This window comes from Schistocerca cancellata, chromosome 1 (assembly GCF_023864275.1).
Source record: "Schistocerca cancellata isolate TAMUIC-IGC-003103 chromosome 1, iqSchCanc2.1, whole genome shotgun sequence".
Taxonomy (NCBI): Eukaryota; Metazoa; Arthropoda; class Insecta; order Orthoptera; family Acrididae; genus Schistocerca; species Schistocerca cancellata.
The window spans coordinates 888,694,815-888,718,350 of record NC_064626.1 but is presented as its reverse complement, the minus strand read 5'-3'; the positions used below and the strand labels follow the sequence as shown (position 1 = coordinate 888,718,350).

Below are 23,536 nucleotides of genomic sequence, written 5' to 3'. Positions count from 1 at the left end.
TAAAGCAACAATACAACATCACAAAGTTTCTACATGTTAAATTCAAGTCTACACACTAGTTGACGCAGCATCTTATACTTCAACATGCGAGAATACTGGTGATAATCTTATAGTACAATTTAACTGTGTATTGTTGTTAAAATTATAACAAGAGATGGATATTTCACTTGAGTTCTCATTTGCTATATTTTGTATATGTTTATTTTACATGTGTAACATGTTTGGTTTTTTACTGTTGTCTTTAATCAGTTTAGGGTGCACATAAAAATACTTGGTAAAAATCCTGTTTTTGGTAATAATTAATTTCAGGTCTACATTAAACTACTTGATGAAAATGATAACCCACCAGTATTCAGTCAGAGAAATTACCCAGCACTGATAGTGGATAACCTACCACTCCAGCCACCACCACCAATTGTGAAGTGCCATGCAGAGGACCCTGATGAGGGAGTTAATGGAGCAGTTCGATACAAAATAATTTCTGGAAATGAGGGTGGTAAGTAAAAGTAACTGTTCACTTAAGACAAGTACTGGACATAAATTGTGGCTAACATATGGAATCGTAGCATCCTGTGCTAGTTAACATTAATTTAAAGAAACATCAATTTCAAAGACAGACCCAGCCAAGAGACTATAGACATTGTCAGCTCAGTGAAATGTGACAATTCTTCTGCTGATGTAAGTTAACAAAAATTGTTTGGTGATTTGGTAGGAAAGTCAAGTTATACATTGAAAAACCCAACACAGAATAAAAACAGTATATTCGTATCACATTACATATTTATAGAGAGAAGCTGCTTTTATAGTTTTCATGCTAATAGTTACCTAGTTGGCTCAGAAACAGCTAAGTGAAAAATCTGTGCAATTCACAGATTTATTTATATATAAAAGACAACTTCAGAATTTTCCTTTGTGTGAGACCGCACGTACAATATCTGTGTGCCAATTTTAAATTCTAGAGTCTCATAGTAACCTGTGTGCATTGCTTCCACATAGTCTTTAATTAATTGATTGTATCTGTTTGTATTGTGATATATTGTGAAATTTCAAACATTCACAAGTGCTGCAGTAAACTCAAACTGTTATTGTCACTCGTAGACTTAAACTTCTTTGTGTTCTTTTACAATTTTTGATAACAGTAGGCCTACCTTCATTGAAAACAACATTCTCTAATTTCATTGCACAATTGCAGGAGAAATAGTCATCTATGAGAATTTTTTGATGCTTACAAAACTGTTGTTGTTGTGGTCTTCAGTCCTGAGACTGGTTTGATGCAGCCGCAGCTCTCCATGCTACTCTATCCTGTGCAAGCTTCTTCATCTCCCAGTACCTACTGCAGCCTACATCCTTCTGAATCTGCTTAGTGTATTCATCTCTTGGTCTCCCTCTACGATTTTTACCCTCCGCACTGCCCTCCAATACTAAATTGGTGATCCCTCGATGTCTCAGAACATGTCCTACCAACCGATCCCTTCTTCTAGTCAAGTTGTGCCACAAGCTCCTCTTCTCTCCAATTCTATTCAATACCTCCTCATTAGTTATGTGATCTACCCATCTAATCTTCAGCATTCTTCTGTAGCACCACATTTCGAAAGCTTCTATTCTCTTCTTGTCTAAACCATTTATCGTCCATGTTTCACTTCCATACATGGCTACACTCCATACAAATACTTTCAGAAACGACTTCCTGACACTTAAATCTATACTCGATGTTAACAAATTTCTCTTCTTCAGAAACATTTTGCTTGCCATTACCAGTCTACATTTTATATCCTCTATGCTTCGACCATCATCAGTTATTTTGCTCCCCAAATAGCAAAACTCCTTTACTACTTTAAGTGTCTCACTTTCTAATCTAATTTCCTCAGCATCACCCGACTTAATTCGACTACATTCCATTATCCTTGTTTTGCTTTTGTTGATGTTCATCTTATAGCATCCTTTCAAGACACTGTCCATTCCGTTCAGCTGCTCTTCCAAGTCCTTTGCTGTCTCTGACAGAATTACAATGTCATCGGCAAAGCTCAAAAGTTTTTATTTCTTCTCCATGGATTTTAATACCTACTCTGAACTTTTCTTTTGTTTCCTTTATTACTTGCTCACTATACGGATTGAATAACATCGGGGATAGGCTACAACCCTGTCTCACTCCTTTCCCACCCACTGCTTATCTTTCATACCCCTCGACTCTTATAACTGCCATCTGCTTTCCGTACAAATTGTAAATAGCCTTTCGCTCCCTGTAGTTTACAAAACTATATTTTCAAAAGTTACTGGTACAAGTGTTTGGAATACATAACTTATTTGATAGTGAACCAGCATTTGTGGTTGACACTTACTGCCAAAGAATGGGTTTCCCTCCAATTTCATTGGATATCAACACAAATAAATGTGCAATTTTGAGAATTTTCTGAAGCTATCATTGTCCTGTGCATAATCCAATATTTAGTAAATCGGAATTTGTGATTTATTTACTCATGCAAACATTCCAACTACCATATTGTATTTCATCTAGTTTTCCCTTAAAGAGAAGTACATACTAACTATAATTAACCTCAAAATGTTTTATGAAATTAGTCATTTTTACCAAGGGCTTTTCTGTTGCCTTAATAGAAATATCATTTTGTGTATTTGCTTCAGTTCTTATTGGAAATTAGCAGCTTCTAGCTCAAGAAATTGAAAGATAATCAGTGGGCTTAATTTAAAGTTATTTGTTCACTGTCCTGTAATACACCACACCAGCTAATATGGAGCCCCACACTGAATGCTCTTCTCGAAAATGGAATGAGTTGGTTGAGATTTGGAAGCAGCCAGAAATCGCCCTGACTACTGTCAAATGATCGGCAGCTGCTGCAAGTTGTTTTGTTGGAAGAGCTCCCGAGAGTCATGCACCTGTGGTACTGGTACCAAAGGTACACCTGTGGAGCCTGTTTCCTCCGCAGAAAATGCGGGATCTGTCATTACTTGTCCACTAGACTGTGAGTGGCATGTCAATATATATCTAGGTATCCAGTACAGGGTGGACGGGGACCATAGGTGACTTAGGTTGTTGTACTGATCCCCTTATCTAAAAACTTCGAGAGGCAATCTTTCACTGAAGCTGAAAGTTAGTTTGTGGCACTCACTTCACCTGTTTTGTCCAGTGTCAAGAGGAGGCAAACAAAAAAGGATAGGGATCTATTAATTGTCGGCAGTTCTATCATACTGCAAGTGATAATACCCCTTAAGGAAACAGTAGGGAGGGGCAGGAAAGGACACCAGATAGATTCAGTGTGTGCCAGAGGGCTTCAGTCAACATGTTGAAGAGGCTATTCCAGCAACCATTGAGGGAACAGAGTGCAACCAACTGCAGATTGCGGTGCATGTAGGAAGAAATGATGCCTTTCGTCTGGGCTTCGAGGTCATAATTGGATCATTCCAGTGATTGGCAGAGAAGGTTGAAAAGACCACCCTTGTGCAAGGAGTATCAATGAAGCTCACAATTTTCAGCATTGTCACCAGAATTTATCATGGCCCTTTGGTTCTGAGTCAACTGGAAGGACTGAACCAAAGACTTTGAAGCTGACTCTCCATCCAATCCAGATAACGGGATAGCTGTAGGAAACTCAGAAGTATCCATGTAAGATCGAAAGGAATACCTCCCACAGGTTACAGTATTAAAATCCTAATGGTTAACTGCCAAAGCATTTGCAACAAAGTGCCAGAGTTTGAAGCACTCCTGAAAAGCAGTGAAGCTCACATAATACTAGGTACAAAAGCTGGTTGAAGCCTATAACTGATAGCAGTGAGATTCTTGGGGAAAATTTAAGTGTTTATCAGAAGCATAGGCAAATGGAAAATGGAGCTGGTGTAGTTGCTGCAGTAGACAAGAAACTCAAATTCACTGAGATAGAAACTGAAGCTGCATGTGAGAATGTTTGGGCAAGACTCAGTATCAGGTGTGGGCATAAAACGATAATTGCCCACCAGGCTCATCTAGGCCATACCTAGTGGAACTCCATCCGTTGATAGTCCCGACGAGCAACAGAGAAACATGAGCAAAGTTGGCTGTCCTCAGAGCCATCCCTAACCCCATATTGATTCACCTCACAGCTCCATCAAGGTGTAGTCGATCATGATGCCGGAACAGCTCGACAAAGTGTATGTTGGTGCCATGAGTCAGGGAAGCTATCTTGTCCAGGTCACCACCTGTGTCATATGCCCCACCCACTATTACTACATTGTCCTCTTTTGTAAAGTCCTTACATAAAGACCCTAGATACTCTTATCACATGACTTAGCCGTGCATTTGACTTGAAGATACTGATGGCCTGGTATGCTGCCCCTAAACTTTCCCTTAACTGAGGGCCTACACCTCCTAAGTCATTATACAAGTAGTATCCATCCTATCCCTTTGTATGAACCGAGATAATCAGAAAATGAACTGAAAATGAAGTAAACATTAATTTATTAGATTATCAAAACATAATTTTTCCAACTTTTGACAATAACATAATAATGAAATCTTTGGTTGTAGTATGAATAATGTCAGAAATAGAATGATGCAAAAGCCAGTATTAATTCATTTGCTAAAAATAGAGTAACTTTCATAATAAAAAATTGGTAGTAAAACTTTATGTAACTTGGACACTGAATTTCATTGTCAAAACACAATTCTAATTTATAGGATGTGGCATAATTTTTAACTTTTATTACATAGAAATATCAAAGTAACTGCTAAATTTAAACAAAATCTCTGCTTGCTACAATTATGACAGTCAGAATTACAGTGAATAATGTAACAAATAGTTTCTGTTTACAACCAGTAAACAAGCTTACTTTAATTGATCTTTGTTTGCTATTTGATTATTATTGGACTACTGTGACGTGTGGTGTGAAGTACTTGAAAGTGTGTGTTAGGTACTGTTCCTACATCATGTTTCCAAGAACTAATCTTACGTAAGATTGCTTATGAGTATAAAGTTCAGTTTCAGTTTAATTATTCTCGTTCCAGTGAGGAATTGGCGACTTTGAATATTTCATTAATAACATACTTTGAAAACCTTTCTTCCAAAGTTTCCACTAAATACAGTTAATTAAAAAACTAGTTTACATAATTAAAATATATAAAGTTAACTGAACTTTGTTTCTAATCATCATTGCTAAAATACTGAGCAGTGACGATTCGGTTTTAACTTCATCTACTTCTCTCAGTTTTGCATTATTCTTCAGAGTAGGTGCCTTTTCCCCACATGTTAGGGACTTAAGGTACATGGTCATATAGAAAAGCCTAATTATCCAGAGAGGTAGGAGGGTTATACCTATCATGATCACCACATATAACCCTCCTACCTCTCTGGCTAATTAGGCTTTTCTATATGACCATGTACCTAAAGTCCCTAACATGTGTTTTTTGCTTGAGGGACAGGTGGTACATTATAATTAAAGAGGGGTTAACTCAGCCACAATTGTAGTATGTAATCTGATAGGGATTCCATTGAGCACTGGAGCTTTGTCCAGTTTTAACGATTTCAGCTCTTTCTCAGTGCCACTGACACTAAAATATACACTCCTGGAAATGGAAAAAAGAACACATTGACACCGGTGTGTCGGACCCACCATACTTGCTCCGGACACTGCGAGAGGGCTGTACAAGCAATGATCACACGCACGGCACAGCGGACACACCAGGAACCGTGGTGTTGGCCGTCGAATGGCGCTAGTTGCGCAGCATTTGTGCACCGCCGCCGTCAGTGTCAGCCAGTTTGCCGTGGCATACGGAGCTCCATCGCAGTCTTGAACACTGGTAGCATGCCGCGACAGCGTGGACGTGAACCGTATGTGCAGTTGACGGACTTTGAGCGAGGGCGTATAGTGGGCATGCGGGAGGCCGGGTGGACGTACCGCCGAATTGCTCAACACGTGGGGCGTGAGGTCTCCACAGTACATCGATGTTGTCGCCAGTGGTCGGCGGAAGGTGCACGTGCCCGTCGACCTGGGACCGGACCGCAGCGACGCATGGATGCACACCAAGACCGTAGGATCCTACGCATTGCCGTAGGGGACCACACCGCCACTTCCCAGCAAATTAGGGACACTGTTGCTCCTGGGGTATCGGCGAGGACCATTCGTAACTGTCTCCATGAAGCTGGGCTACGGTCCCGCACACCGTTAGGCCGTCTTCCGCTCACGCCCCAACATCGTGCAGCCCGCCTCCAGTGGTGTCGCGACAGGCGTGAATGGAGGGACGAATGGAGACGTGTCGTCTTCAGCGATGAGAGTCGCTTCTGCCTTGGTGCCAATGATGGTCGTATGCGTGTTTGGCGCCGTGCAGGTGAGCGCCACAATCAGGACTGCATACGACCGAGGCACACAGGACCAACACCCGGCATCATGGTGTGGGGAGCGATCTCCTACACTGGCCATACACCACTGGTGATCGTCGAGGGGACACTGAATAGTGCACGGTACATCCAAACCGTCATCGAACCCATCGTTCTACCATTCCTAGACCGGCAAGGGAACTTGCTGTTCCAACAGGACAATGCACGTCCGCATGTATCCCGTGCCACCCAACGTGCTCTAGAAGGTGTAAGTCAACTAGCCTGGCCAGCAAGATCTCCGGATCTGTCCCCCATTGAGCATGTTTGGGACTGGATGAAGCGTCGTCTCACGCGGTCTGCACGTCCAGCACGAACGCTGGTCCAACTGAGGCGCCAGGTGGAAATGGCATGGCAAGCCGTTCCACAGGACTACATCCAGCATCTCTACGATCATTTCCATGGGAGAATAGCAGCCTGCATTGCTGCGAAAGGTGGATATACACTGTACTAGTGCCGACATTGTGCATGCTCTGTTGCCTGTGTCTATGTGCCTGTGGTTCTGTCAGTGTGCTCATGTGATGTATCTGACCCCAGGAATGTGTCAATAAAGTTTCCCCTTCCTGGGACAATGAATTCACGGTGTTCTTATTTCAATTTCCAGGAGTGTATTCCACTCATATTTTCAGCGATACAAGAATTACGTCTCAGCAATACTCCCAGATTTTCCCTAGTAAAGAAACATTTGAAAATGGAATTAAGCATTTCTGCTTCTGCTTTGTTATGCCATTACCTTTCCTGGTTCCTTCCCAACAGATATCTTGTGCACTGGGTAACAAATGACCTGTCTTGGAGGGGTTTCCAAGTTCACTGACCAACATAGGTACAAACATACACACAAAATTCCAGGTTTTGCAACCAACAGTTGCTTCATCAGGAAAGAGGGAAGGAGAGGGAAAGACAAAAGGATGTGAGTTTTAAGGGAGAGGGTAAGGAGTCTTCCAATCCCGGGAGCAGAAAGACTTACCTTAGGGGGAAAAAAGGACAGGTATACACTCGCATACACACACATGTCCATCCGCACATACACAGACACAAGCAGACATTTGTAAAGGCAAAGAGTTTGGGTCCAGAGATACGTATCTCTGCCTACGTAGATCAACACCTTCAACCCATTACATGCAGTCTCCCATCCTTCATCAAAGACACCGACCACTTTCTCGAACGCCTGGAATCCTTGCCCAATCTGTTACCCCCGGAAACCATCCTTGTAACCATTGATGCCACTTCCTTATACACAAATATTCCGCATGTCCAGGGCCTCGCTGCGATGGAGCACTTCCTTTCACGCCGATCACCTGCCACCCTACCTAAAACCTCTTTCCTCATTACCTTAGCCAGCTTCATCCTGACCCACAACTTCTTCACTTTTGAAGGCCAGACATACCAACAATTAAAGGGAACAGTCATGGGTACCAGGATGGCCCCCTTGTACGCCAACCTATACATGGGTCGCTTAGAGGAAGCCTTCTTGGTTACCCAGGCCTGCCAACCCAAAGTTTGGTACAGATATATTGATGACATCTTCATGATCTGGACTCACAGTGAAGAAGAACTCCAGAATTTCCTCTCCAACCTCAACTCCTTTGGTTCCATCGGATTCACCTCGTCCTTCTCCAAATCCCATGCCACTTTGCTTGACGTTGACCTCCATCTGTCCAATGGCCAGCTTCACACGTCCGTCCACATCAAACCCACCAACAAGCAACAGTACCTCCATTATGACAGCTGCCACCCATTCCACATCAAACGGTCCCTTCCCTACAGCCTAGGTCTTCATGGCAAATGAATCTGCACCAGTCCGGAATCCTTGAACCATTACACCAACAACCTGAAAACAGCTTTTGCATCCCGTAACTACCCTCCCGACCTGGTTCAGAAGCAAATAACTAGAGCCACTTCTTCATCTCTTCAAACCCGGAACCTCCCACAGAAGAGCCCCAAAAGTGCCCCACTTGTGACAGGATACTTCCCGGGACTGGATCAGATTCTGAATGTGGCTCTCCAGCAGGGATACAACTTCCTCAAATCCTGTCCTGAAATGAGATCCATCCTTCATGAAATCCTCCCCACTCCACCAAGAGTGTCTTTCCGCCGTCCACCTAACCTTCGTAACCTCTTAGTTCATCCCTATGAAATCCCCAAACCACCTTCCCTACCCTCTGGCTCCTACCCTTGTAACCGCCCCCGGTGTAAAACCTGTCTCATGCACCCTCCCACCAACACCTACTCCAGTCCTGTAACCCGGAAGGTGTACACAATCAAAAGCAGAGCCCCGTGTGAAAGCACCCACGTGATTTACCAACTGACCTCCCTACACTGTGAAGCTTTCTATGTGGGAATGACCAGCAACAAACTGTCCATTCGCATGAATGGACACAGGCAGACAGTGTTTGTTGGTAATAAGGATCACCCTGTGGATAAACATGCCTTGGTGCACGGCATGCACATCTTGGCACAGTGTTACACCGTCCGGGTTATCTGGATACTTCCCACTAACACCAACCTGTCAGAACTCCGGAGATGGGAACTTGCCCTTCAGCATATCCTCTCTTCTCGCTATCCCCCAGGCCTCAATCTCCGCTAATTCCTAATTTCAATCTGCCGCCGCTCATACCTCACCTGTCTTTCAACATCATCTTTGCCTCTATACTTCCGTCCCGACTGACATCTCTGCTCAAACTCTTTGCCTTTACAAATGTCTGCTTGTGTCTTGTATGTATGGATGGATATGTGTGTTTGTGCGAGTGTATACCTGTCCTTTTTTCCCCCTAAGGTAAGTCTTTCCGCTCCCGGGATTGGAATGACTCCTTACCCTCTCCCTTAAAACCCATATCCTTTTGTCTTTCCTTCTCCTTCCCTCTTTCCTGACGAGGCAACCGTTGGTTGCGAAAGCTAGATTTTGTGTGTATGTTTGTGTTTGTTTGTGTGCCTATCGACCTGCCAGCGCTTTTGTTTGGTAAGTCTCATCATCTTTCTTTTTATATATATATATATATATATATATATATATATATATATATATATATATATATATATATATATATATATATATATATATATATATATACTTACCAAACAAAAGCGCTGGCAGGTCGATAGACACACAGACAAACACAAACATACACACAAAATCTAGCTTTCGCAACCAATGGTTGCCTCGTCAGGAAAGAGGGAAGGAGAGGGAAAGACAAAAGGATTTGGGTTTTGGTAAGGAGTCATTCCAATCCCGGGAGCGGAAAGACTTACCTTAGGGGGAAAAAAGGAGGGAAAGAAGCTGTCCTTTTTTCCCTCCTTTTTTCCCCCTAAGGTAAGTCTTTCCGCTCCCGGGATTGGAATGACTCCTTACCAAAACCCAAATCCTTTTGTCTTTCCCTCTCCTTCCCTCTTTCCTGACGAGGCAACCATTGGTTGCGAAAGCTAGATTTTGTGTGTATGTTTGTGTTTGTCTGTGTGTCTATCGACCTGCCAGCGCTTTTGTTTGGTAAGTCTCATCATCTTTCTTTTTAAATATATTTTTCCCACGTGGAACGTTTCCCTCTATTATATTCATATATATATATATATATATATATATATATATATATATATATATATATATATATAAAAAGAAAGATGATGAGACTTACCAAACAAAAGCGCTGGCAGGTCGATAGACACACAAACAAACACAAACATGTTTTTGTTTGTTTGTGTGTCTATCAACCCACCACAAACATGTTTGTGTTTGTTTGTGTGTCTATCGACCTGCCAGCGCTTTTGTTTGGTAAGTCTCATCATCTTTCTTTTTAAATATATTTTTCCCACGTGGAATGTTTCCCTCTATATATATATAAAAAGAAAGATGATGAGACTTACCAAACAAAAGCGCTGGCAGGTCAATAGACACACAAACATACACACAAAATTCTAGCTTTCGCAACCAACGGTTGCCTCGTCAGGAAAGAGGGAAGGAGAGGGAAAGAAAAAAGTTTTTTTTTTTTTTCCCCCCCTCTTTCCTGACGAGGCAACCGTTGGTTGCGAAAGCTAGAATTTTGTGTGTTTGTTTGTGTGTATATCGACCTGCCAGCGCTTTTGTTTGGTAAGTCTCATCATCTTTCTTTTTAGATATATTTTTCCCACGTGGAATGTTTCCCTCTATTATATTCATATCATTATATATATATATATATATATTTTTTGCAAGTCTTTCATTTTGCACTAACTTAGAATAGATACTAAGATTCATACTGCCCTTGAAAAGGACTTTCCTGGCTGATTTTAATGTGGAATGTGACCATAAACGTCACACTATGACAGCACTGCAATTTCAGCTCCATAGAGCCATCTTGTTGTGTGTTTGAGCACGTGAAATTTATCACTGCCATTAACTCATGTTTAATCTCATCAGCATAAATAATTCACATTTTTCGGCTTATGTTCAATATTGAACTCATACGCTTTGAGAAATACCTATGAAACAGGAAAATGAAAATAAAGAGGTGAATTATTGTCTGTGCTGACAACTATTACACTGCTGGCTAAATTATTACTTGCACATCACTGATAGTATAAGGAGCAATGTCACAATTTGGACTTTAGAAAGATATTTCTTTTAGACACACTTTTCTTTTCAGGTCATTACTGACATTGGTGTGCACTTTACAAACAAATGTCAAGTGTGGTTTTGTCCCCACATTTGATGATATCTTTTTGGCAGAACATTGCCACTACATCTGCTCAGGCCAATGCCTGGAGATGAAACAGTTTCTTGGTGTTCATTGTATTATACTGAAAAATAATTTCCAAACTCTACAAGCAAGTAGGAGAGGATTCATTTATTTTCTTTCACCAATATTTTGTGTCTCCTTATAAAGCAAGAATGCATTTGTGATGGCCATAATGCACTAATAGAGGAAGAATTTCTTCCTCCATTAGAATGAACATGATGCATGCATGACTGAATTAATGAAATGCATGTTTGTTTGTCTTGGGGACGAATTTTTTATTTCTTTCTACCAAATTTTATGGTAGCTGTCTGTAACATGGGGAACAGATTTTTGCCCTTCAAAAAGCAGTAAATTGAAAATCACCAGAGATAAAATAACATTTTGTTTATTCTTTTATATTACTATTTAAAATAATTTATTTTTAGAAATAGACAGAAAAAATACTGTAAGTGAATTACACCTTTGGCATTATGATCCATTAATCGTCGTCTTTTGAGAAGAACTCTTATACTGAAATTGTTTGGTGCACATACTGCAGTGGTTTGAACATAAGAAGGCAAGTTGTGGGGCATTACGTGGGGTGGTAAGAGGCAGTGTACCACATGAGACTCCAGCTAGTAGTACCGTTCTGTCATGTTTGACTGTAGCGTGCACAAGCATTTGATTTTCATGCTAGTGTAGATATGGTGAAGACAATTAATAACTGGTGTTTTCATAATGGGTAGCATAGAGTAAATATGACAAGTATTTTCTTAAGAAGTAATAGCAGAAGTTTTCTGAGCATATAACTTTATCTAGGGACAGTCAGAAGCAGGAACAATGAGCCAATGTGGCAGTTACACCAGCACTAGCAGAAACCAGGAGGTAATGGCAGGAAACTGTAGCATGAGACAAGGACAGAGAGCACAAACATGATGCCACAAAGTTTGATCTGTCCCTCTCTGTGCAGACTGTATTAAACATACAGCCTGTTCTTGAAGAATATTCAAACAATAAGTGAATGGTGTCAAATATTTAACTAAAAGAACAGTTGCCTTTTTATTTCTTATTCATTTGCAAATATATAAGAGGTAATTAATTATTAATTAATCATATTCTGTATTTGTTGAGAAATAGCTTGCAACAGTTGTTCTCTTTTCGTATTCATGACAATTCTACAAAACATTTCGTCAATTGATTTCTACAAGAGGAAAAAAAAATTACTTCTGGAAACAATGTATTTTATAACTGCAGTTGATGAAATCCATGTAAGAATACAATGCGACTGAGTCTAATGTTACTAGCTATATCAAAATATCCCAGCCAGTATGGAAGTCATGGCAGTGGATTAGATATAATGGTCTTTTCATCCCATACATGAACAGAATGTGGAAAGAATGATAGCTGATATGCTTCTGTGTGACTTATTACAAGCCTAATTTTCATCCAATCTTCCATTTGGTACTCACACCCCCCCCCCCCCCCCCCCCCCCACTCACACACACACCTATCACACACTTTTTCTGTCAATAATTAGTATGATAACACAATATTATTTCCAATGCCAATGATCTGATTTTACGTAGTTAATGTTCTTCTTTGTTGCAGATGTTTTCCACCTAGACCCAGTATCTGGAATATTATATGCTACAACATCACTTGTCGGAAAACCAAGGAAGTTCCACATAGTGGTAGAGGCAAGAGATGGCGATGGTCTCGGAAAACATGCGGATAATGCCACTGTGGAAATAAAAATACTTTCTGTGAATCAGAATAAACCAGAATTTATAATGCCTGCTCTTGCCAATGCCACAGTTGAGGTTCCTGAGGTAGTTAATATTTCTGTACAAGTGCTCTTGAAGAAAAAGCGGAGAGGTATGGATTTTAAGTCTATTCATTTCTGTTATATTTGTTTGCAGAATGCTGGCATCGCAAATTATTTGGTCATGACAGTGAAAGCTGTGGATAAAGATTCTGGAGAAAATGGCCGAATTAGCTACCATCTCAGGGTTGGAAATAACATAACACAGGAAACTAATGAGTTCTCTATCAATGCTGACACCGGTGAACTAAGAACTAAGATAATTTTGGACAGAGAAGTTCAAGCTAAGTATGAAGTAAGTATTTTTTTCTCATAACACGTGTTTTTATATGCGTGGGTAATGTCATCAAAGTATAAATTACAATATTATATTTTGTGCATACATAGAAATTATTTTTACAATATTTTAAAATTAAATAAATCAAATTGTTGGACAATAACTAATTCCATATTGAACATTTGGTTTTATATGAAATTTAGTACTACACTTATTTCTAGAGTAGGAGTGTTTGTTATATTATTATTCATGTTAAATCCAAAGTATACAGGCATTTATGGATAATCTGCTATTTAAATCACTTTTCAAAAATATCTTTGTCAAAATATTAAGATCATTTATATCTAAAAAGAAAGATGATGAGACTTACCAAACAAAAGCGCTGGCAGGTCGATAGACACACAAACAAACACAAACATACACACAAAATTCAAGCTTTCGCAACAAAAGGTTGCTTCGTCAGGAAAGAGGGAAGGAGAGGGAAAGACGAAAGGATGTGGGTTTTAAGGGAGAGGGTAAGGAGTCATTCCAATCCCGGGAGCGGAAAGACTTACCTTAGGGGGAAAAAAGGACAGGTATACACTCGTATATGCGGATGGATATGTGTGTGTGTTCCCTCGCAGGTGCGACCACGTTCTCTGTCATTGATTGCAAACAGGCCTACCACCAGATCCCCATGGCACCTGAAGACATTGAGAAGAGTGCAATCACCATGCTGATCAGGTTATTTCAGTTTCGATTCATGCCCTTCGGTCTGAAAAACGCAACTCAGACCTGGCAATGCTTCATCAACGAAGTGCTATTCGACCTAAAATTCTGCTTTCCATATCTTGATGACATTCTTGTGTTCAGCTCCTCCATTGAGGACAACATTTGACATGTGCAAACTGTTATGAACACACTCATGGAAGCAGGCATTGAGACCAACCAGGACAAATTGCAGCTACATCAACCCACTGTCACTTTTCTTGGTTTTCGGGTCTCTGCCGACAGCATTTCACTGCCCCCTGAGAAAGTACAAACAATACTAAACCTACCTAGACCTTCGTCATTCAAAGAGCTCCGGCACTTTCTGGGGACTGTTAATTATTATCGCCGACATCTACCTCAAAGCTGTCCCCCTCCCCAATATTACGGCAGAAACTGTTGCTCGAGCTTTCGTCGAGTCACGGGTATCGCATTTCTGATGTCCAGCTGTCATCATGACTGACCAGGGCAGACATTTTGAGTTGGTGCTATTCAACAAGATTTGTAACATTTGCGGCATCCGGCATGTCCATACCACAGCATATCACCCACAAAGCAACGGGCTAGTTGAGCGCTGGCACCGCACTTTCAAGGCGGCTCTTTGATGCCACAACTCTCTATGGACGGAGGCCCTTCCCCTTGTGCTACTCGGCATTCCTGCGATCTATAAGGAAGACCTGAAAGGCACAAAGGAAGACCTGAAAGGCACAATAGCCGAGTTCGTATATGGCCAGAACATCGTTCTCCCTGGCGAACTTGTGAGCCCTTCCGCTTCTCTCCCTCAGTCTGACTTACCTTCCTTCGTGGACCGCGTCAGACACCACTTCATCAACCTCCATATCCCTCCGCCTGCCAGTCACTCCTGCCCTAAGGTTCACGTCCCAAAATCTCTGGACAATTGCGAGTACGTCATGCTCCGAGATGACACTGTCTGTGCTCCCCTCCAACCTCCATATACCGGACCATACCAAGTTCTCCGGCGCTCAGCCAACACTTATGACATCCAGATGAAAGATTCAGCTGTTACAGTCTCTCTCAACAGATTTAAGCCTGCTCATGTCGAGCCTTCTTCTACCCCCTTCAGGCCACGACCCCGCCACTCACTGTCATGGCTCATGACGCTCCGACCACTCCCTCCACGTCGGACTTAGACACTCGGTTGCCTCCCCCCCCCCCCCTCCCCATATCTTGAACGTGCTCTCGCTCAAGGTGTTTGTGCTCCCCCCCCCCCCCCCCCCCCCCTCCCCTCCGGACATAATCCGCGACATCTCAATAATACTGCGCGATTAGCGATTATACACTGTTTGTCGTGTGTTTCTCTTCATCCCGTGCTCATGACACAACTTCCGCCATTCCCTGCCACCTGATGAAATGTGTTTCCCTCCCACCCGACGTCAACCTGGACATGCTTCATGTGTTCGCCACACCCACCGGAGATGTCATTGTCGTCGCTCCGTTCCACCCGCAAACCGCTGGCCTACCTGTCGCCGCACGACCAGTATGACGCCCGGCTCACGTCAACGACTTCCAGGTTCGGTGGCCATACCTTCCTTCACAACATCTACCCACACAGCTCCCCGACGACGTTGTCGAGCTGACCATGGTCCGGCTCCTGCGGACAACTCCTGTTGACACCATAATCACCCCCCCCCCCCCCCCTGACCATTCAAGAGTACTCTGTATTGTGGGCGGGGGGCTATGTGGCGCCGATGAAATCAACACCAAAATCGATCGATGCATCCATCTTTGAACTAAGCTAAGATTATCTTTGGCCTCTTCTGCCATAGCCAGTTCTTTGTGAGCCTTGCTTGTGTAAAGTGGTGAATAAATGAACTACTGCTAAATGGGGTTTGTTTGGTGTAACTAACCCGAACTTCTCCCTAGTACTATACCAAAATGGTTGAGTGAGGTTGAAGAATAACCCTGCTGCTTGGTACTTTTAATTTATTTTTTCAAGTACATAATGGACAAATTGTAATGCTGCCAACATGATATTCTGTCCTATTCTGAAACAATGCTGGATATAATCTGTCAGCATTGTTGTCAATCTCCTGGACGCTTTTTAACATTATTTTCTAAACCAGTTTCTGAATACCTAAATTAGGGCAATACATCTGCCATCGTGAACATACTTTATTTTCCATCTTTTGTGTAAGGGTTTTAACTAGACAGATAGTACTCAGTCTTCAAGAACAAAGTTTATTAGGTGAAGTAATGGTTTCACTATCTCATGTTTATATTTCTTCAATAGAAATAGTGAAATTTCATCTAAGCCTGCTGATACTGCAAGTAGTGCACCACTGGTTTGCTCGTCAGTGGTCTCAAATGTATGTTGTGCATCCTGTTTCTTGCAGCCATCGCTTTCAACAGTACCTATAAAGTGATCATTAAAGATATTGCTAACTAGAAGGTGATCAGAAATGTCATAATGTTTCATGTTTGATTTTAGAGTTGGCTGCATTGTTTCTAATTTTATTTGCAATTGACCAGCAAGACTCTGAAAAATTGTCTGAGCTTCATATCTGTTGTCTGATTCTTTCCATTTTTAATCTCCTAACTTCTCTGTAGAACTGATACGTACATTGCTTGTAGAGGTCTTTATATAACTTAATGTTTAGCAGTCAGTGCAGGCTACACAGATTCTTCATTTTTTCTCTCAGTTCTTTTGTTTTAACATACAATGTCAGGCTTTTGTTTTTAAATTTGGATTTTTGTGGATATACACTTTTTTAAATGGGATGTTAGTATTTATGAGCCCAGTCAGTACTTCTAGGAACATATTCCATTTGTTGTTGACCCTAATTGTAGTAATTACTGAGATTCCTGACTTAAAGTACTGGGTGGCTATAATTAAAATGAGCTACTCACAGAGGACCAGTGTGGGCTGTAATTATTTGTATAGTGGTGGAACTTTGTTGATATTTTACTGCATTAATGCAAAATCGATTTATGCTGGAAAAATGTTAGTTCCAAATTTGGCCACCAGGTGCAATTCTGACACTGTGAATGCAAGAAAGACATGTAGAAATGTTATACGTAATGGATTAGGAATGGGATCTGGGCAGAAAAGGTCGAACAGGTGAGGAATGCATAATGCTGATCTTATTATTAAATGCCACTTAAGCAAATTGTTTAATATGGGTTCTGGAGATGTTGATGAGATAGAGTACAGCACCTGGTCATCAAAATTGGTACTTTTTTTCAGCATAAATCAGTTCAGCATTAATGCATTAGCATACCTACCAAGTTCTGCTGACATATGATAGTTACTGGACCTCCGTGAGTAGATGCACTTTAATGATAACCACACATTTTGTCTTAATATACCAAAGTTGTTTCCAAATAGTATGGTCTTGTGTTCTTACATTTTTATTAGTTTAAATTTGGTACTACATATGATAGTTACTGGACCTCCGTGAGTAGATGCACTTTAATGATAACCACACATTTTGTCTTAATATACCAAAGTTGTTTCCAAATAGTATGGTCTTGTGTTCTTACATTTTTATTAGTTTAAATTTGGTACTACATTTTAGCACTAGTGTCTGACCTAAATGATCTGAGAGGTGACCATTTGTAATGTCCACTGAGATGATGTGTTCATTATTTGTTACCTACTGGACTACTGGGTGTATTAACTATTCTAGAAATTATTAGTTCAATTGGATCTTTAGCCCAAGATAGAATACAATATGTAAAATGCTTGGGTTCTGGAGAGTTACATAAAGTGTTGATGGTAATATATTTGAGTAGCCCACTTCTATGACCCAATATTAATTTATTCAAAAATCCATGACGTGAAGTGATGCAATAAGGTGTTGCTAGGTGCTAGGTTGCCTTTGTATCTGAAATAATGAATTGTCTACTGATTTGTTGTGTAACAATTGCAGAAGGAGCAAAGCCTGTGATAAATAACTCAAAAACATCTATTTTTATCACTTAAGCCTTGAACACTATAATGCAAATATGATCAATTACTCACGTGTAAATTGAAGTCTATGTGAAATCAAACAATGGAAATTCCAGGATGGAATAACAACAATATGAAGAAAGTAGACTCTTAGTCACTATATAGGGGAGATGTTGAAGCATAAACAAGTACAATGAAAAAACTGCTATAACTTTTGCTTTCAGCCAGAAGACATCCTTCTGAAGTAGGAAACACACACACCTTCACACAAGTACAATTCACATACACATGACCACTTTGATAGCGACCAGAGACGGTGGCCATGAGTGTGTGCATTGTGTTTTATAAATGTGTGCTAGTTAGTTTCATGTTCCATGGATCATTTGCACAATGAATTGTAATGATGTGGAATGAGTCATTTTACATTCACATCGCAGATTAATTTGTGAATATGTTTTCTACTTTAAAAGCAGACCTTTTGGCCAGAAGTTAAAACATATAGCAGTCTTTTGTTGTGCCTGTCAATGACTCAATGTCTCCTCTATATGGTGAATAGCAATCTATCTTTTTTATATTTAAGTCTGTGCAAGACATACACAAATCATAAACACACATTGTTTAGTGTAGCACTGGTGGAGAGTTTATTTGTGAAATAATAATTAAATTTTGCATCTCTGTTTTCAGTTAGTTCTTGTTGCTAAGGACCATGGTTCACCAGTTCCTTATGAGACAATGCATTTCTTAACAGTACTTCTAGTTGATACAGATGACAACAAGCCAGAGTTTCCACTGGATGATACAGTGAATCCATACAAGTTCCGTGTAGTAGAAAACACACCGGCTCCGCAACTTATTGGTATGTTTTCAATTTTTAATTTGCCTTAATATTGGCAGGACTGTTTCTACAGAGACACATTACAAAATGATATGTCATACGCATTATGTTGTGTTACAGGCAGGGTAGAAGCTATTGACAGAGATGAAGGGCAACATGCACGCATATATTATTACATTATTTCTGGGAATGAAGAAGGAGGTTTCTATATTGATAAGACCGATGGTAGTCTCTATGCCAATAAATCATTTGATCGTGAAAAAGAAGAGTTATACATATTGCACATCAAAGCTACAAATGATCCTGATTATTATACTACCCAGGTAATAAGAGATTACAGCCAACCAATTATTATGCATTGCCAGAATACACTGTATTTTTATTATTCTCAGAGATTACTTATGAACCTCGTCATGCTTATATTTAACTGATTTTGAACGTGCATATTTTATCTGACCGAACAGAAGCTTTCTAGAAGTTACTTAAAATGTGCTTTGCTACATTAGCAAATCTAAATGACAGAAAAGTTGTGTATTCAACAGTCTCCATATTATTTAAGTTATTTTTTTTAAATAAAGATTTTTCATATCAAGTGACCCTCATTTATATTGCTTTCTCTGTCTTTGAAACAATCTGACAATCCACAAAGGATAAAGCAAACAAAAATGTGAGGAAAGGTAACTACTAATGTGCAGACACTCTTCACAAGTTGAAAAGCATGAGAAATTTTCTAATCTATTAAATATGCCTATGCACCAAACACCCTATTTGTCTACAGGTGTGTGGGTACCATGCCTTAGTTTTGCTTGCTAGAATGAGTCTGAATGATCCACTCTGGCCAACATTTTCATGTAAACTTGGTTGAAAAGATGTCTTTTTGAATTCACACAACTGTGTTTATCTTTCACAGGAAGAGAAAGCAAAACTAGCCTTTGAGAGAGACACCAGTATAGCACAAATACAAATAACTGTACTGGATGTAAATGACAATGCCCCACATTTCTTGCACAGTGATTATTATGCAGGTGAGTCCAAGCAAATATTTTTGAAATTATAAAGCTAAGTGAGAGATAAAGTTCCACCACACCAGATGTTTATATTTGTAAAGTCTAACTGCAATAGTAAAACACACACATGAGATTTCTGCTCACCATGTGACAATCTGTTCAGTAATCACATCATAAGCTAACATTTTAAAAGACTGAAAGTCAAAATGACTAACATTGTTGAAAACAAAGGTTGCAGCATCTCAAGAATTCTTCAGGCAATTATAAAAACTCTTGGACAACACAATAGAGCAAAATAACAGGAGGGAGGGATGGTGAGTGGCAGTTAAGCGAAAGTGAGGTATAATGTGGCCCAGTGTGTGTTTTTTAATAAAGAAGAGCACAGAAACTTTAGTGACAACAATGTGACAATGATTTTGTTTGCACAAGGGACAACACCCTTGATATATTCATCACAAGAAAACATTCTCAATTTGATCTGTATAATTTTTATTTTATTTGCTATTGGCCAATTTAGCAGTAATTATCAAGCAACATTCGGATAACCTCTATACAACCTGTGGCAACAGATTTGACATACAGATCAATCCACTTATAAATATTAATATGGTCTGTATAAAATAGGAACAGAAAGTTCCAACGTGATACATGTGGGATAACCATGTACAGTACTTAAATATATATTTGATGTGCCATCATTGAGAATCCATATCACTCCATGTATGAATATTCCTATTTGATATGCATCCTGTTACTGTTTATAAATGGTTCCACATGTGGGCCAATGGATTGATTTGTATCTTATGTCATATCTTGCATAAAGGTTATCTGAATGTTGCTTGATAATGGTTATAAAGTTGAACTTGGCCAGTAGTTAATAAACAGAAAATTGTACTCCTCATAACAAGTCAAGGTTTTCTTTTGAAAAAAATATGTGACAATAATTGAGGGAAGAATCCAGAAAACACTAAAGCACCTGTCAATATTGACATTATTGTAATTCATATTAAGGCCGATTCACACAAAATTAAAGACATAAGGAAAAAATATATTTAGCAGCCACTGGAGAGGAACAACTGGAAAGGGTCCCATCAACAGTGGGGTTATTAGAGATGGTGTACAAGCTTGGATTTTTTCAAAGATAGGGAAGAAAATCAGCTGTGCCCAAAGGAACCATCCCAGCACTTGCCTGTAGCAATTTAGGGAAATAATGGAAAACTAAAATTTGGATGGGCAGATGCAGATTTGAACTGTTGTCCTCCTGAATTAGAGTCCAGTGTGCTGCACTGCACCACATCACTCAGTGGAACAACTAGAGAGGGGTGACAGATACATACATTTAAAAATATAGCATTTTACAGAATTGTTTTGAGATTCCTTTTTAGAAAATAAGAAATAGAATAGCATAAGATCTGGACAAGTCAGTCTGAAACTAGGACCAATACATTAAAGGAAGCGAATAAATTTTCTGTTCTTTTTTATATATTCAGATTTATGTTTTCTTTGCCTGTTACCAAGGGAGAGTAATGTCTATGCATTTGTGTATCTACAGCTACATACGTACCCTGCAGGCCATCATATGGTGTGTGGTGAATGTTGCCTTGTACCACTATAAGTCATTCACTTCCCTGTTCCACTCACAAAAGGACTAAGGAAAAAATGACGGTCCATATGCCTCTGTCTGAGCCTTAATTTCTCTTATGTAGCTTTCATGGCCCTTAAGCGAAATGTGCATTGGCAGTAGAGGAATCATTCTGCAGTCAACCATAAATGGCAGTTCTCTAAATTTTGTTAATTGTCTTTTACAAAATGGATGTCATTTCCCTTCTGGGGATACCCATCTGAGTTCATGAAGCATCTCTGTAATACTTGCGTGTTGATCAAACCTAACCAGTAACAAATCCGGCAGCGTGATTCTGAAGTGCTTCGATGTCTTCCTTTAATACGATCTGGTGAGGATCCCAAATACTTGAGCAGTACTCAAGAATAGGTCACACTAATGTTCTGTAAGCAGTCTCCTTTATAGATGAACTACACCTTCCTAGTATTCTCCCAGTAAACCGAAGTCGACAATTCGTGTACCATATCACCAACCTCACATGCTTGTTCCATTTCATATTGCTTTGCAATGTTACATCTAAGTATTTAATTGACGTTACTGGGTCAGGCAGCACATCACTAATATTGTATTTGAAAATTATAGTATTGTTTTTTCTACTAACATGCATTAACTTACATTTCCCTACATTTGTAGCAAGCTGCCATTCATTCCACCAAATACACATTTTCAGTCTGTGTCCTCCTCCAGTCACTCAGCAACAACAATTTTCCATTCACTACAGCATCATCAGCAAACATTTGCATACGGCTGCTCATTCTGTCCATTGGTTTCCCTAATACCACTCCAAAACACTGCATTGATGGGTAATATCTATGGTATTCACATTAACTGAAATGTTTGTCAAACTGCTTGTTATCTTTGTATTTGCTATTTTATTGAAGACAATATCAGATAGCTGGCAACTGCCCTGAAGCTGACCAATGGATGACACATGCAGTCACTGACCACCACAATCAATGATCTAGCAGTGGTAGCAAAAATTGCACTCACTCATAAATAATTAAGTATAAATGCCTTGGATTTACTTTGACAGTTACCGCATACAGCACCAAAAGATATTAGTTCCAAAATACAGTCCCTAAACATATTTAAAAAAAGCATTGAGTCATTAAAAATGTGGTAATTCTGAAGGCTACGATGGTCTACCAAAGTACTAAAATTTTGTGTGGACTTGATAGGACTACCCCTGACATATCTTTGTAATCAGCTAGTGACTCAAGATATATTTGCTGAGAGTCTTAAATATGCTGTAAAAACACTCCTCTATAAAACTGGAGATAAGCAAACCAAATAATTGACCGTTTCACTCCTTCCAGTCTTTTCAATAGTTCTGTGAAAATAAGCTATAATAGAACACTGTGTAAATTTTCTGCAGAGAACTTTTTGTCTGTCTTTCAGTTTGACTTTAATAAAGTATTCACCACAGAGAAATAATTTAAGAAGTGTAGGCTATAACTCACCAAATACCTCAATAAATTGGTAAGAGATGGAACTGATCCCCCATGGTACACATAACAGGTCCAAACGCTGTTGCAGAGGCAACGGAAAACGCATACGAAGTTCAGAAGAATGCGAAATCCCGAAGATTGGCTAAAATTTATTGATGCGTGAAATTTGGCACGGACTTCAATGCGAGATGCCTTTAATAGGTTCCACAACGAAACATTGTCTCGAAATTTGGTAGAAAATCCGAAGAAATTCTGGTCATATGTAAAGAACACAAGCAGCAAGACGCAGTCAATACCTTCGCTGCGCTGTGCCAATGGTACTGTTACCGACGACTGTGCTGCTAAATCGGAGTTATTGAACGCGGTTTTCCAAAATTCCTTCACCAGGGAAGACGAATGGAATATTTCAGAATTTGAAACACAAACAGCTGCTAGCATGAGTTTCTTAGAAGTAGATACCTTAGGGGTTGCAGAACAACTCAAATCGCTTGATATGGGCCAGTCTTCAGGTCCAGATTGTATACCGATTAGGTTCCTTTCAGATTACGCTGATACAATAGCTCCCTACTTAGCAATCATATACAACCGCTCGCTCACTGATAGATCTGTACCTACAGATTGGAAAATTGCGCAGGTTGCACCAGTGTTTAAGAAGGGTAGTAGGATTAATCCATCGAACTACAGACCTTTATCATTGACGTCGGTTTGCAGTAGTTTGGAGCATATATTGTATTCAAACATTATGAATCACCTCGAAGGGAACGATCTATTGATACGTAATCAGCATGGTTTCAGAAAACATCGTTCTTGTGCAATGCAGCT

The 23,536-nt window shown here is 40.0% G+C and overlaps 1 protein-coding gene across 1 annotated transcript in view; it reads left to right on the top strand.

Moving 5' to 3' along the window:
• Positions 1-23,536, top strand: part of LOC126190765 (cadherin-87A) — a 699,820-nt gene that overhangs the window by 625,874 nt on the left and 50,410 nt on the right. Inside the window, exons 25-30 of the mRNA XM_049931292.1 lie at positions 310-496; positions 12,656-12,876; positions 12,967-13,164; positions 18,488-18,659; positions 18,759-18,961; positions 19,549-19,663. Coding sequence (XP_049787249.1) covers positions 310-496; positions 12,656-12,876; positions 12,967-13,164; positions 18,488-18,659; positions 18,759-18,961; positions 19,549-19,663 — 1,096 coding nt within the window. The remainder of the gene's footprint in view (positions 1-309; positions 497-12,655; positions 12,877-12,966; positions 13,165-18,487; positions 18,660-18,758; positions 18,962-19,548; positions 19,664-23,536) is intronic.